Source organism: Rattus rattus, chromosome 5 (assembly GCF_011064425.1).
Source record: "Rattus rattus isolate New Zealand chromosome 5, Rrattus_CSIRO_v1, whole genome shotgun sequence".
Taxonomy (NCBI): domain Eukaryota; kingdom Metazoa; phylum Chordata; class Mammalia; order Rodentia; family Muridae; genus Rattus; species Rattus rattus.
The window spans coordinates 18,571,173-18,587,244 of NC_046158.1; the positions used below are offsets into that span (position 1 = coordinate 18,571,173).

General features: G+C 35.9%; 1 protein-coding gene across 1 annotated transcript in view; it reads right to left on the bottom strand.

Moving 5' to 3' along the window:
• The window catches only part of LOC116900103 (low-density lipoprotein receptor-related protein 1B), a 274,149-nt gene that overhangs the window by 19,480 nt on the left and 238,597 nt on the right, over positions 1-16,072 (bottom strand). The window contains exons 38-41 of the mRNA XM_032901881.1: positions 12,492-12,608; positions 11,092-11,265; positions 9,257-9,382; positions 5,294-5,458 (exon numbers count right to left, since the gene is read on the bottom strand). Coding sequence (XP_032757772.1) covers positions 5,294-5,458; positions 9,257-9,382; positions 11,092-11,265; positions 12,492-12,608 — 582 coding nt within the window. The remainder of the gene's footprint in view (positions 1-5,293; positions 5,459-9,256; positions 9,383-11,091; positions 11,266-12,491; positions 12,609-16,072) is intronic.

A 16,072-nucleotide genomic window follows, 5' to 3' on the forward strand; every position in this document is an offset into this window, starting at 1 on the left:
AAACTTAGGAAATTAGCTCAAGGTGTAGACAAAAATATTAAATGTAAATGAAAGAATCAGTACCCTGAAAGAAAGAAAAATATAAAATATGGAGAAAAACTTTAGAAAAAATAGTATATTGCAATAGAAATTATACATTCTGGAAGTGACTGAATTACTTATATCTAATAAATTACATAGCAGAAAGCATCATCAAAAATCATGACCAAGCTGAAGAACAAATATCAGTAATAGAGCCTAAGTTTGACACATTATTATACACATAAGAGGAAAAAAAAACAATGACCAGGACACAAACTTACTTCTAAGATTACAAGAGTATACTCAAGAGACCAAACATTAGAATGCATACTCTAAAAGATGGAGCTAAGACAAAGTCTATAGGTTTGGCAAGGTTTTCAGTATGGATATAGCCAAGACTTTTCAAACCTAGAAAAGAAATGTAGACATCAAATCTACCAGAGAAGAATCTCTTCATGACATATCAGTCTCTAGATGTCAACTACACAAAGCAATGCAATGGTAATAAAAGCTGTAGGAAAAAATATCAACTTCAGTACAAAGACTGAAACAGAATAATAAATCCAAAAAGCAAAGAAACTTCACACTAATATATACCTTGCTTTGAAATAATTGTCAATCAAGTTGCTATACCAAGAGACATTACCTATGGAAATGTAGAAATACAATTATTTCACGACAAAGACGAGTTTGGTATGACAACTAATCCAGCACTGCTGGAAAATTCTTAAATATTATACACAGAAGGGCAATATAACATAAAGTATTGATGGTTAAAATATAGTCCATGTAAATAGTGAAAAAAAGGGAACAGGGAAGGAACAATCCTGTCCAGTAAGGCATATTGGTTAACTTCTAAAATTACTTGGGTGAGAAGAAAAGAGTTACCAACCAACTAACCAACCACAACAACAAACAGTAGAAGATAAACAATGGCAAATATTTCTCAGTTACAACCATGAATGGAAATGCCCCTAACTTTTCAATTAAAAAAAAATGAACACTAAGAGGATGAATTGGAAACCATTATCTAGTTATCTGTTTATTTCCAAAAATCACACAGAGATAGAAAAAGATAACCCAAAATTGTGAAAGGCACTATGAAAGTCAGATTATCAAAGAAAGAGAAGATGTAGCAAACTTCAAACTAAAATAGATCAGAAAAAAATAAAGGATGATATAACTATTGTAAATTTTTATCCATTAAATTTCTGGACCAATTTCATAAAACACAAACATAGAGGAATAAAATATTGCATAGGTCAGAAATAATAGTGATGAGTGGTTTAAAACCCAATCCTCATCTTTAGATATGTCCTTCAAATTAAAAATCAGTAAAGAAACCTCAGAATTAAACTAAGCAATAGATCGACTATAATTAACAATATTCATAGTATTCAAGGCTGAAAATGAAAAGACACATTTTTCTCGGTGACTCTTGGAATATCCTCCAAAATTGACCACATTATAGGTCATCATACAAGTACAAAAACAAAACAAATAACCAAGCAAAATACAAATGAAATAACTTTTAGAACTAGATCTACATAGAATAAAATGGATGTAAAACTCTCAGCTTGTCTGTACCATGCGTGCCTAGATGTTGTCATGCTCCTACATTGATAATAATGAATTGACTCTCTGAACCTATAAACCAGTCCCTACTATATTTTGTACTTTATAAGAATTGCCTTAGTCATGGTGTCTCTTCAAAGCAGTAAAATCTTAGCTAAGATAGAAGTTGGTACCAGAAACTGGGCTACTGCTATGATAGACCTGACTATGATTTTGTTTAGAAGAATGTGTATTTTGTGACTTTGGATTTGGAAAACAGTGGAATGCTTTAAAAAGGGCTTAGTGGCTATACTAGTAGGAGTATGGAAGACCATCTGAGAGTGATTTGAATTGTGCAGACCTGGCCCAAGAGGTGTCACTAAAGAATTTCAATATGTGGTCTAGAGACTGCTTTTCTGATATTTTGGTGAAGAATGTGGCTACTTTTTGCCCTTGTCTGAATAGCCTGCCTGAGGCTGAGGCTAAGGTGAATAACTCAGATTAATTGCATTGACAAAGGAAGTCTCAGAAACACCCATCATAGACTTGGTTCTCTGGTTAAGTCTCATAAACGACATTTTAAATAACTGTAGCAAGCTGAGAAAGGAAAAGTATTTTATATATATGGTTTGAGTATTAATGGGGCACCAGGAACAGAAATTGAGCTGGATCCTTTATTCTAGGAGATAGCAGATTAAGGAAGTGAGACTTTGGGGCAAGGACTCACCCAGCTAAATTTAGATTCAGGCATGTTGGTATACACTTTTAATCCCAGGAAATAAAGCCAAGCAGATCTCTGAGTTCAAGGCCAGCCTGAGACAGAGAAAGTTATTGGTGATGAAAAACTTAAATTCCCAGTGTTTATGAGTCAGGCATGCAGATATCTGAGTTCAAAGTCAATCTACAGAGCAAGGTCCAGGACAACCAAGCTTAGGCAATGAAGGAGTTGGAAAGCAGAAAGCTGCTGATAATGTAGTAGAACAAGGGGGCTATATTCCAGCCCCAGCAAGCAGCAGAACCTGGCAGCTTTGGCAACATGGCTCTGGCTTTAGAGTGAAAAATAGAAGGGGCTACTGGGACAATTGATGCTGTTTAGCTAGAGGGAACAGCTTCTTAGAATAAGGAGGAGGGAGATGGGATAGGGAGTTTATGGCCAGAAAACTGGGAAAGGGGATAACATATGAAGTGTTAATTTAAAAAATTCCAATAAAAAATTAGGGGTGATTAAGAAGAGACCAGAATCACCGAGGTAGTGTTTTCTGAGAGCACAAACAAGCTGTCTTCCAGAAACAGTCAAGATTGCACCTCATGCTACAGTTGTACTTAGTAATGTGTAAGAGTCATCTAGGTGGTACTGGTTTTGAAAGCATGAAGGAGTCATGAAGAACAGCTGAGGCTTGGCACTGTGAGAGGCTACAGAAGGCCATTGGTGAAAGTGTAGCCTCAGTTGCAGTTGCTGGCCCAGGACAGAAGGGATCATGCAAAGGAGTTGAGGCTTGGCATCATGAAGAGGACTCGTGAGAGGCTATTAGTGAAGCCTAGTTTTAGCAGACAACCCCAGTGTATTGGAGATGCCAGTTCTGTGCAATGATCATGAAGAATAACAGTACCAATGGAAGGAAGTCAACCTGAGCTTAGAGTGCTACAGAGGGCAGACCTGGAGATGTGAAGCCAACACTTAAGAGAAGCCCAGAAGATCATGTGTGGATCACAGACATTTAAAGAAGAAGCTGTAATACTGAGGTTGCCTTGGAGACCTTAACATGTCTTGCAAGAAATAGCAGAGCCATGCGTTATCTGTTGATGAAAGTTGCTAATAGCAAGTAGAACCAGCCAATGAGAAAGAAGTTTGGTGTAGTCAACAAAGACAAAAAGGAGTTGAAGATCTGAAGACTGCTTTGATATCCAACATAAAGATGCAGAATATGGATTTTGTCTAGCTGGTTTCCTGTCTTGCTTTTGGGACTACATTTAAGTGATTGAATGAATCTCAGAAGAGACCTTGAACTTTGGACTTTTAACATTGTTGAGACTGCTCCATACTATGGGGATTTGGAGGTGAACTAAATGCATTTTGCATATGCTATGTTTAGGTATGTCCCTCATAGATACAATGTTTGAACAACCTCAAGGAGCCAAGGAGTGGAATATGATGGTTTGTATATTCTTGGGCCAGGGAGTGACATTATTAGGTGGTATGGCCCTGTTGGAATAGGTGTGTCACTAGTCCTAGCTGCGTAGAAGTGAGTGTCCACTAGCAGCCTTCAGATGGAGTGGAACTCTCAGCAATGCCTGCACCATGTCTCCCTAGATGTTGCCACGCTCTCACATTGATGATAATGTGACCCTCTGAATATGTAAACCAGCCCCAAATATATGTTCTTCATAAGACTTGCATTGGCCATGGTGTTTATTCACACCAATAAAACCCTGAGACACATATCTTTGAGAAAGTGGAGACAGGTAGATTCTGGAACCTTACTGGTCAGCCAGTATAATCAAAATGTTGAGCTTTATCAGTAAATAAACCCTGTTTCAAGAAGTAAGACAGAGAACAGTATACTTGATTAAGCTTCAGCACCTACATGCACAGATAACAACCACAGAAAAACATATGTGCACCATATACAAATACACAATAAATATGAATATGTGTATATATACACACAGGTAATATATACATATGTGTGTATCTGTGTGCATGTGTGTGTTTGTAATGTATATATACATAGTTAGAAAGTTATGGTAATAAAAGCACTATGATTCTTTCACAGAAAACTTGTAGATCAATGAAGAACAATCAAAACTGCAATTATATAGCAATTATATAACAGTGCAACTATGAAAAACTAAATTTTACAAAATTGTCAAAATCTCATGCACTAAAAAGAAAGCCTATTCAGTAAAGTTTGGCATCAAAACTGGATATCCACCTACAAAAAAGCAAGGTAGGCCCATATTTTTCACCCTGCACAGATATCAATTTCAACTGGAGCAAATGGGACAAGGAGATAAGATCTGAAAAGAGGAAGGAAAAATTAACTAAAATGAAATATGTAAAATTCTATATGGAATTATATTAGTTTTTAAGATGTGTGTATATATAGTTATGTGTGATTATAATGAAAATTAAAAAGCACTTGAATGCTAGCTCTTTTGATTCTTGTTCAAATATTAACCTTTCCACAAGATACATGCTAATCCTTATGTGTCCATTGCTATTATTAATTTGGTGATATAATTTTTTGATACGATAATAAATGCCTTTGGTTTTGAAAAATTAATTTCAATTTAATTTGTTATGATTTAGTTTAGATCAAGATTATTATTTTACCTATTAAGAATCCTATAGGAAGAAGAACAATATTAACCAAACAGACCCAAGAGTTCCCAGGGACTAAACCACCAACCAATGAGTAACATGGACAGACCCATGGCTCCAGCCACATATCGTAGCAAAGGATGGCATTGTCTGGCATCAAGAGGAGGAAAAGCTTTTGATCCTGGGAAAGCTTGTTTTCCCAGTGTAAGGGAATGCCAGGGCATTGAGGTGGGGGTGAGCAGGTAGGAGTGGGAGCATCTTCATAGAAGCATGGGGAAGGAGGATGGGACAGGGGAGAAAGGGGATAATATTTGAAATATAAATACATAAAATATACAATAAAATATAAAAAAGAAATGAAAGTAATTTCCATATATAGTAGTTTCAGATATTTACCTAGAGTGGATGGTATGCAGGTCCCTCCATTCTCACAGTAATTGCTACAGTGGTTGACTTCACACCTTCCTCCTGAATAACTGGGCCAGCAGTGACATCTCAGATCACCCTTCTCATTTAAAATGCACCTTCCTCCATTCTCACAAGTCAGTTTGCAAGAGTCATCTAGTTACGAGAAAAAAAGTGTGGTTTAGGAATGCTTCAAATAATCCTAATATAAACACACACACACACACACACACACACACACACACACACACACACACACACATATATATATATATATATATTTGAAAATTAGAATTTTTCACAAAGTATATAAAACCTATAAGTGGAACAAATACATACTAGGTAAAAGCAAACCTTAATGTACATTTACTTCTTTAAAGATGTTATTATTCTTCATATTTGTTATTACTAATTAAAAATCCCTAGATATTATATATTTTACAATGGATGCATTTCTTTTTAATGCTACGATTTATTAACCACAGTATAACTGACATATTATATTGTGAAAGAATGATTTGATAAAGTTTTAAATAGAAGGGGAAAAAGTTCAATTTGAATAACTACTCACCACAGACCTAATTTCAAAAAAGTCACTTTTCCTAAGTGGGTCAATGTGACACAAGTACTCAGTTATTAGCCGTGACTAATTCCTAGAGGAGGGATGTTCAATGGAATTCAAAAGATAGGCCATAATTTGCCACACTGCCTCAGAGAAGTAATACACACTGGGGTTTTTGGAAAGCAAAGTGGTTTTTCATACTTCAATACAAACCACGTTGAATTCATATATGCACCTTGAACTAGAAAAATATTGGCTTTGTACCTTTAGAATTAATCATGTATGCTTTTGCCTGTAAAACATTCTTAATCATCACCTAATATTATTCTCTCTCTCATCTCCTCTCTCAATTTTTGAATTTTATTCTCACATTTTACATGGATACATGTCTATCTTATAAATTAGGATCCATATATGGGAGAGAAGTGAGAGATTTTGTTATGCCTTTCTGAGTTTGGATCACCTCACTTATTATGAGACATAATTGGTCCCAGGTTAGTAGAATTGTTTAGAAAGAATTAGGATATGTGGCCTTCCTGGAAGAAGTGTGTTACCAGGGACAGTTTTAAAACAGCAATGTTTTAAAAGACATCATTTTAAGCTGGTCCTTTCTACACCCTTATGTCCCTATGTCACTGTATGCTTAAAGTTTGAGATGTGAGCTCTCAGCTGTTCCTTCCATCGTGCCTTTCATTCAACCATTGTGGACTCTCAGGGGTTCTGAATAGGAACACTAGAGATAAATATTTAAAACATTTTGGGAAGATTAATTTTGTAGATATTATATATGAATGACACAGGCATCAAAAATCTACACATGGTAGGGAATGACCATCCCAGTATTAGGATTTATTAGACACTAATAATTTTAAAACAGCACATGACACTGATGCAATGAAACTTGAGGTATAGTCTTTCCAAACTTACAATAATAGTTCTATATTTAAACGGAAGATTGTACTTATCAATAACCAGATATTAATCTGAAGCTAAGCTGTCACAACTATAATAAGCTTTAGAAAAAAAAACAGGTAAGTATTCTACCAAGGCTAAGTAATATTTGAATTTTAAATTCTTATATGAAGGTTAAAATATTCAGTGTTTATCTTTTAACAATAGAAAATAAGGAATGTAACTGTACTTCAAGAGCTGAAGAATAAGACTATGACAAACATGCATATCAAAAAAAAAAGATTCATGGGCTTAGCTATACCAAAAAAATTACTTGGAGATCTTATTTAAACTCCTAGCATATTGTTTCAGTTATATAGACAAAGACAAGTTTGAATACTTAAATAGAAATAGAACACAGAAAGTTCCTGTGAGGGCACAGTTTATTGATGTGTGGGTGGGAGGCTAGTGAGGTAAGGTATTTTCACTTGAAAGTGGTAGTTGGCATTTAAAGAAACTCCCGTTGAAGGAATCAGAGAAAGAACTGGAAGAGCTTGAAGGGGCTTGAGACCCCATATGTACAACAATGCCAAGCAACCAGAGCTTCCAGGGACTAAGCCACTACCTAAAGACTATACATGGACTGACCCTGGACTCTGACCTCATAGGTAGCAATGAATATCCTAGTAAGAGCACCAGTGGAAGGGAAGCCCCTGGGTCCCTAAGACTGAACCCCCAGTGAACTAGACTGTCGGGGGAGGGCGGCAATGGGGGAGGGTGGGGAGGGGAACACCCATAAGGAAGGGGGGAGGAAGGGGATGTTTGCCGGAAACCGGGAAAGGAATAACACTGAAATGTACATAAGAAATACTCAAGTTAATAAAAAAAAAAAGAAACTCTCTGTGGTTGCATATACTGCATACTCCCACACACCATAGACCCTTGACCTAGCCAGACAAAAAAGTATTGATATCTGAAAATACTTAATTTTCACAGCACAACTAAGGTCATAGTTACTCTAGATAGTAGGATATTAACAAAGCATAAGGACCATGCAATGCCAGTAATAGAATCGGTTCACCAACTGCATGACAATTAGCAATTGTCACCAGGCGTGAGCCATTGATCTCTTTCAGGAACTACAAACTTGCTTCCCACACATTTCTTCATTTTTCTTCCTGCCATTGTGAATGTTTCAGGATATTCTCTATATACCCTAATTCCATGTCCTTTCAGAGTTTTCTCTGTCTTCAGTTTAAATCTAAATCCAAATCATATCATATAGGAAATTCAAGTAATACTCAAACTTTGTCATCATTTCAATCCTAATAAGAGTGAAAGTAGGTCCTGGCGGTAACAGCCATGGCTGTGCAGATAAACACCACTTATGTGTGTACATAATTCATCCTTCCATCTTTTAATGTGTTCGGGTTTGCATTCCAATGTTCAAATGTGGACATTGCAAAAGATAAAAATACAGTTGATTTAGACTATTTCTTACTAAGTTATCTAAACTGAATGCACCCCACACCCCATGTTGGAAAACAAGGAGCTAGTGGTCTGATTGGAGATGGGAAATGAGGATGAAGACATGATGCCTAGATGAGCAGTGAATTCTTACAGAAGAAAACAAGTAAGAAACCCTGCTGTGAAGACATCCTAAATTTATCTTTCATTCCGAAATGCTTGCTGTGATCCAAAAATTCACGGGAGCATGCTGGTTTTGTCTGTGACAGAAAATTTGGTAAGTGTGGATTTTTCTTTTAATAGAATTATTGCGATTATGACTCATACGTTTGCAAGAGTTTTATCTACTGGGTTTTCAAGAGAAAACTTTTCCTGTTATCTCTCATCTTTCTGATTGAGTTACAATTTAAAAGTACCATTTACTGCTAAATAGCTATTCATTCTAAATTCATACTTCAAGCATATAACCTACATGAAGAAATACTGTCAGCTTTACTTCTAGATTGGACCTCAGGTTATAAATTCATGCTATGTCTTGCTTATAAAATTGGAATAAATATCAGTGATACTTTTACTGTAACATATCCATATTACATAGTACTTTAGGTAAATAATATTTCACATGAGAAATTAAGGTAATTTCTAAAGTTGTCTGTGTTTTCCAAATTAATGTCTTACACACATAATATAATCAAAGGAACTAAAAATAAATACATTGAATGTGTAAATGGATTTGGAGCTAGAAGTTATATCAATATAGGAGCATTATCCTCAAGTTATTATCTATAAAATAAGAACTATTAGGTTCTGAGAGTAACTTTTCAGCTGTATATCCACTGATCACATGTTGAACGTACAGTGTTTTGTTTACACAAGCAAGAAGGTAGAGAACCTTCTGTAGAGAGGACTGTTTTTACAGGAGCTCAAGAGTGCCTGATATTAAGGCAGATGAATTGACAGGAAAGGTGGCATTGCCTAGTTCCACAACTCATAGATTTACCCTTACTGTTCATGAAATGATAGGAAATACATACCTAACAGACTGTTCTCATGGCAGGTTCCATTCAGTATATGTTTTCCTTCTGGGCAGACACATGTGGCTCCAGAAGGATTCAGCAAACAGAGAAAATCACATGACAAACCCAAGCAAGGATTGGGTACTGATGGAAACAAAATGAAAGAAAAAATAGAGACACATGGAATAAAGGTTGAAATAAGTTTCAAAAGCATAAAATTCTGCAAGCTGAAATGATGAATTACCAATATGAAGAAGAAATCAAAACAAATTTACTGAGGTTTCCACATTTTTAATATTAGCATTCTATTTTATAAGTAATAAAAATAATTATATGATAACTTCATTACTCATTCTAAAATAAAATTTGTTAATTTATACATTTGGCTTAACTTCAGAATTACTCCTCCATGGAGTTAGTCTAGTTCTGAATTGAAAGCTACATTACTTCCTTTCTGGTTCAGTTCATGTACAATTATCTATGTTGATTATTTTCTTCACTGGATGATTTTGAATAATGATCTGGTGATTGCCTTTTCTACAATATTAAAGACACAACCTTTGGTGGCTAGTCTCAATTGAGCTTATAATACAAGAAGTTATTAACTGAGCGTTTTGCTGAAATCTTATTATTTTAAATTTTCAGAAGACCTCCCGGCTCATAAAAATGCAACCCAACTGAAATGTCTGGAGATATAAAACTTAATTTATAATTGCCATATAGTTTTTATCACTGTACATTTTAATCAATGAAAATAACTTATCATTCATATTCACAAAGACTAAAAAATCATATGCTTTTGTAAGTTTAAAATTTAAAAAGGGATGTGAGTTGAGACATATTAAAATGGTTCCCTGCTTACTGGATGGAAGGTTGCATACATGGGAGACTGAGCACTAAATCTATCTTATCTAAATGTTTAACTAATCAGCATCTTATGTGGTTAGAGGTGATCCATGGTCTTAGATTCTAGCCAGACCACAGAACCTTTCTGCTAAGATCCAGTGCATGTATACTACCATGTTTAAGTTAGAGTGAATTAACTTTAGATTTCAGATTTAATAGTACTCAGTGGTGATTATGAATTAGGCAGAACTATAAGGTAGCATAAACTGTTCTTGTATTAAACATAGGCCCAACAGATAAGGTTATAGGCAGGGTAGCAACACATAAGGAGGCATTTAAGGAATTTTGTGTCCTGATAGAATTTGCTCACAATGACTTGAACAAATATAGTTGTCTTTCCAGATAATTGCAATACTCAATATGAAATCTACTTTATTTGCCCAAAAAATGACAATAAATAAATTGGAATAATTTAATAAACACTTCTGAGCATGAGCACATTATTTTAAAATTTCAATCCTACTTTTCGACTTTGAGTGAGTTTAAAACATAGTTTCACAACTCAATTCTCAATGATTTAGTTAAGAATCCTTTCTAGGTTGAAAGTCTATGTTTCTAAAAAAATGATAAACAACAAATCAGAGAAGATCCAATTCTTAAAAGAGATCTCTGTGAACGTCCTTGAGGCAGCAGCGTTATTAACATGGTAGTCAATGGTTGTTAATAACAGTAATGTGAACTGACTTTTGATGAATTTTTATAACTTCATAGTAGATCCGTATACTTATTCTCATGTTTTTAAAATTATTTTTAACAGACAATTTTAATCCTAAGAAAATTCAGTAGTGTGTTCATATCTCTTATAGCAAAAGTGTCTTGCAAATGTATAGTGTCTGGAGACACCAAGGCAAACTCAGCAAGTATACTAGAAATGTAGACATAGTTACCATAATTATAAATATATTATTTTAAGAGACAGAAGAAAAAGGTTTTAATACTTTACTTACAGTTTAGTTGTTTATAGCGATGTGATACCACAATGCTCTTTGTTTTGTCAACGTCTAAAGTTAGGACCTCTACTGAGCCATGACCAAATTTTTGAACTCTGAATATACCATTTTTAGGTCCTGCTCCATATATGTAATCTTCAAAGACATCAATTCTGTGAGGATGAAACAATCCTGGAATGTCCAAGAAAGTGGAATGAATGCCAGTGTCAGCACTAGCCAAGTACCTTATACAATCATGGTGTGAGGAAACAGTTTTATTTTCCAATTAATATTTTTTAACACAAGTTGCATATGCACTCAAATTTTAAGAATGTCTAGATTAATCTAAGATCAAATTACTAGTTTATGTATCAGTTCAAAATTAAAAATAACTTTTAATGTTAGATGCCAGGTGATAAATATGTCCCTCATAACATATCGAACAAGCATTTCCATCACTGTTCTGCAGCTTTGTCTACAACTCCTTGGGGTTCTTACAGGCCAAGTAATTGTCTCTTCCATGAGGTTTGAAAGAACAAAGGCATGCCTCATCTGTGGCACAAAGCAAAATTTATATATATAGATATGTATATAATAGTTTTTTATCCACTATACCAGACTAAAGTAAAGTAAGGGAATATTTTGTAAATATTCAAGAATAGAAACAGAACAAACAAAGCAATCAATAGCAGTAAAATCAATACACAGTCTAATCACATACCATCAAATTGTCATTCAATTATTGTTTCATCTTTTTTCATTTTTATAATAAAAAACATTTGAATCAAAGTTATGTTTAGTTAACCTAATTGTGACAATCTTATCTTTTTACATTTGCATTGCACTTGTGGTACATTAGGGAAAGAACTACGAAAAGGAAAAGAAAGACAAAGGAAGTAAAATAGTGTTAATGTACTTGGCAACCAGGAATAGAAAATGTGTGGCAATCAGAATGAATCAGAAAAACTGAAAACAAGACAGAAGGTGTTTAGAAAAGCAGAGAGGAAAATGGACAAAGCTGTAGGGTACAAAAGATCCTGAATTGTTGGGAGTAAGGGTTCTGGTTGCTACGGAACACGTCACTTGACCTAATGCTCGTGTGCATAAGGAAGATCTCATAGAAACATGTTTCCTTGTGTCCATCATCACAATTTCAAAAGAATTTCATGTTGACTAACACTAACTATAAAGGACTTATAGAATGAAGTAATTTCAGAACTCTGATAGTAAGTGCCCATGTTTATCCAAGCTGAGGTGCTCTCTTCCTTGGTCTTTTCAATATAGCAGTATGGTAGAAGATTTCGATGAATATGAACACTGCAATTTGAAAGAATTAGAGGGAATCTATGTTGTGAAATTTCTATAAATCTGTCTTCATCATGAATTAGTAGTCTCAATAACAAAAGTAGTGTGCAAACCTTGCTTGCTGCTGACAGAGACCACTGGACTGGAGCCGTCATACATGACACTGCCAATGATGGAGAGCTCAAAGTCTGCCCAGTAGATGCGTTCACCAAAGTGATCAACAGTCAGACCTGAGAAACCAACATGCAAAGACAAGACATACAAAGAAACTGAGATTACTTCCTATTACGTTTTTATTTCAATGTTTAATCTTGATAAGTGTTTTACTTTAAGAAATATAAAATTTATTTGCACCAATACTGACATTATTAATGATACCCTATTATGTTTGCAGACAGGAGTCTAGCATAGCTGATCCCTGAGAGGCTCCACTCAAAGGCTGACTCTGATGCTGACACCCACAGACAAACTGTAGATGGAGATTGAGAATAATTATGGAAGAATAGGAGGAAGGATTCTAGCCCCTAAGGGCATAGAACCCCACAAGAAGACCAATTGAGTCAACTAATCTGAACCGTTGAGGCTATCAGAGTCTGAATCACCAACCAAGAAACATTCACACACTGGACCTAGACCTCCCCGCATATATGTAACAGATGTGCATCTTGGTCTTCATGAGGGTCCCGAACAACTAGATATAAATAGGGGTTCTGGGTTGGCGGTGGGAAGGGAGGTTTGGGGGAATGTCTAGAAAGTCCTAGAGACTTGGGATGTGAGAAGCTTCCAGCACTCAATGGAAGTGATCTTAGCTGAGATGTCCAACAGAGGAGAAACAGAACTTGAAGATACCACCTCCAGTAGTTAGACAGAGAGCCCAATGGAGAGATAAAGACACCAAACCACATTCAAATTTGTTGACCCACTATCACAAAACCTATTGTCTGTATGTGGAGTATGTTGTTCTATCTGGGATTCCGTGTCCAGCCCCAGTGGGAGAGGAAGTGCCTAGCCACAAGGAAACTTGAAATTCAGGGTGGAGAGATACCCGGGGTGCCCCCAAAAGTGAAGAGGAGAAGGGGATGGGGGAAATATTGTGGAAGGGACTAACTGCGAGAGGGACAGTGAATGGGATGTAACGTGAATAAGTAAAAAAACCAAACACACAATAAAAGAATAATAAAAATCTTCTGTATATCACAGTATTGCAGAAAGTGAGTAAAAATGAAATTCTCTATCTCTAATCTTGAAAACATGCATCCAGATCAGATAGTGTTTATTAAATAAGTGATTAGAATAATATTCTCCAAACAGGTAAGGTCACCTTAATCATCCTGTTCATACTTAAAGAGTTCTTAATTATAGCTATTTTATTATGATTTACCCAGTATTTAAGATTTTTTTTCCCTTTTGATAATGAAAGTTATTTTGTACTACAACGATTCAATCTTGGTGGAACAAATTTTATTTTAAATTCATTTTGAAGCTCTATAACTCAGAATCAAATATAAGAATGGAGTTTAGATAAAATGTAGTCATTAAGAACTGGCCTGAGGTGGATGGATGTGAGGGAGAGCTCCTCACCAAAGCAGGAGAGAGGGGCATGGGATGGGGGTTTGAGGAGTGTAAGGCAGGAAGGGGGTAACATTTGAAATATAAATAAAATAACTAATAATTTTAAAAAAGAACTGGTCTAAGTGTGCTGAGACACCGGTGTGCATTTCAGTTTAAGGCAACCAAAGACTTATAATTAAAATAGGAGAAAATGAGGATTAAAGTACTGATAAAGTACTTTAATGTAAGGTTGTAGTATCACTTTGTATGTTTCCTTTTGTCAAGTTTCTAAAACTGCTCATTATCTATTTCATACTAGGTCTCTGGGAGTGACCAACAAAGAACTAAAGTAATATTTTATTAAAAGGTTCTTTCTCATATCCACCTTTGAGGTAATCCAGACCTAAAAATAAATGCATGGTATATAATCACTGCTACGTAGATATTATTCAAGTGCCTAGAAAACACATGATTCAAACCACACACCCTAAGAAGTTAAACAAGAAGGATGGCACAAGTGTGGATGCTTCAATCCCACTTAGAATGGGGGAAGGAAATAATCGCAGGAGGGAGAGGGAGGAAGGAACCTGGTTGGGAGAGGAGAGTGAGAGAAGAAAAGAGGAGTTGGTTCAGGTATAGGGGAGACAGGAGAGAAGTCCAGAAGGCCAGAACAATGGATACACATAGTGGTGCTGCGGTGGGGGTGGGAAGGGAGGTTTGGGGGAATGTTTAGAAAGTCCTAGAGTCCTGGGATGTGAGAAGCTTCCAGAACTCAGTGGAAGTGATCTTAGCTGAGATGTCCAACAGTGGAGAAACAGAACTTGAAGATACCACCTCCAGTAGTTAGACAGAGAGCCCAATGGAGAGATAAAGACACCAAACCACATTCAAAATATTTGACCCATGAGTGTTCCTGTCTAAAAGAAATGCAGGGACAAAACTAGATCAGAGACTTAAGGAAAGAATGTCTGTGACTGGCCCAACCTGGAATTCATCCTACAGAAGGAACAAAGCAAACCCTGACACTCTTCCTGATGCTATGCTGTGCTTACAGACAGAAGCCTAGCATGGCTGCCCTCTGAGTGCCTCTACTAGCAGCTGTCTGAAACAGATGCAGATACTTATATCCAACCATTGGACAGAGGTCTGGGACCCTTGTTGATGAGTTAGGGGAAGGATTAAATGAACTGAAAGGGGTGGCATCCCCATAGGAAGACCAAATGTGTCAACTAATCTGTACCCCTCAGAGCTCCCAGAGACTAAGCCAACAATCTAGGAGCAAACATGGACTGGGCCAAGGCTCCTGGTACATATGTAACAGAGGAGTGCCTTGTCTGGACTCGGTGGCAGTGGAAGTGCCTAAACGTGTGTGGACTAGATGCCTTAAGGAAGGGTACTTCTAGGACGAGAGGGAAGGGAGGATGGTTGGGAATTGCCTTTCAGAAGCAAAGGGATAGAGGAAGGGGGTGAAGAATTCTTGGGATCGGGGAACGAGAGAGGGCAATATTTGGGATGTAAATAACTAAAATAATTAAATTAGAAATTAAAAATTAATATAAAAAGATAAGTTTAAAAACAGGTTGTCTCTCCTTTGTTATTTATTTTACAAATCAAGATTCTGCTCATATGTTCTTGAAAAACACATCAATGTATACTCTATATTAAAAAGTAAAGTTATGCAAATGTGGAAAAGTAGTATCATTTAGGACACATGGATTCTGGAGTGAGTCTTAATTATTTCAGAGGCTTTGTTTGTATGGTAGTCTTTTCACTGAATGCAGTATGTACCTTCGATTAATATTTATTTAGCAGATTAATATCATAGAGTGTTGGAATACCTCCATATGACAGTCCATTGAATAAAAGACAGTTTGGGATTAAGCAAAACTTGTAGACTTAAACAGTCAGTGAAAAAGAAAAGCACAATTGCATTCAAAGCAAAGTCCTGATGATCTTTAGCTCATTATGTAGTTCTAATTGATATATAACCTAAGTACAGAAATATATTGATACTTAAATAACACAGAGAGAAGTTGTTTGCCTATCTACCCTCTAAGGAATGGTGTAACATGAGTTAATGTGGAGGTTGTGCTGAGGACCTTGTGGTTTTTAAATTGCTGTTGTTTCAGGGTAATTCTGAGTA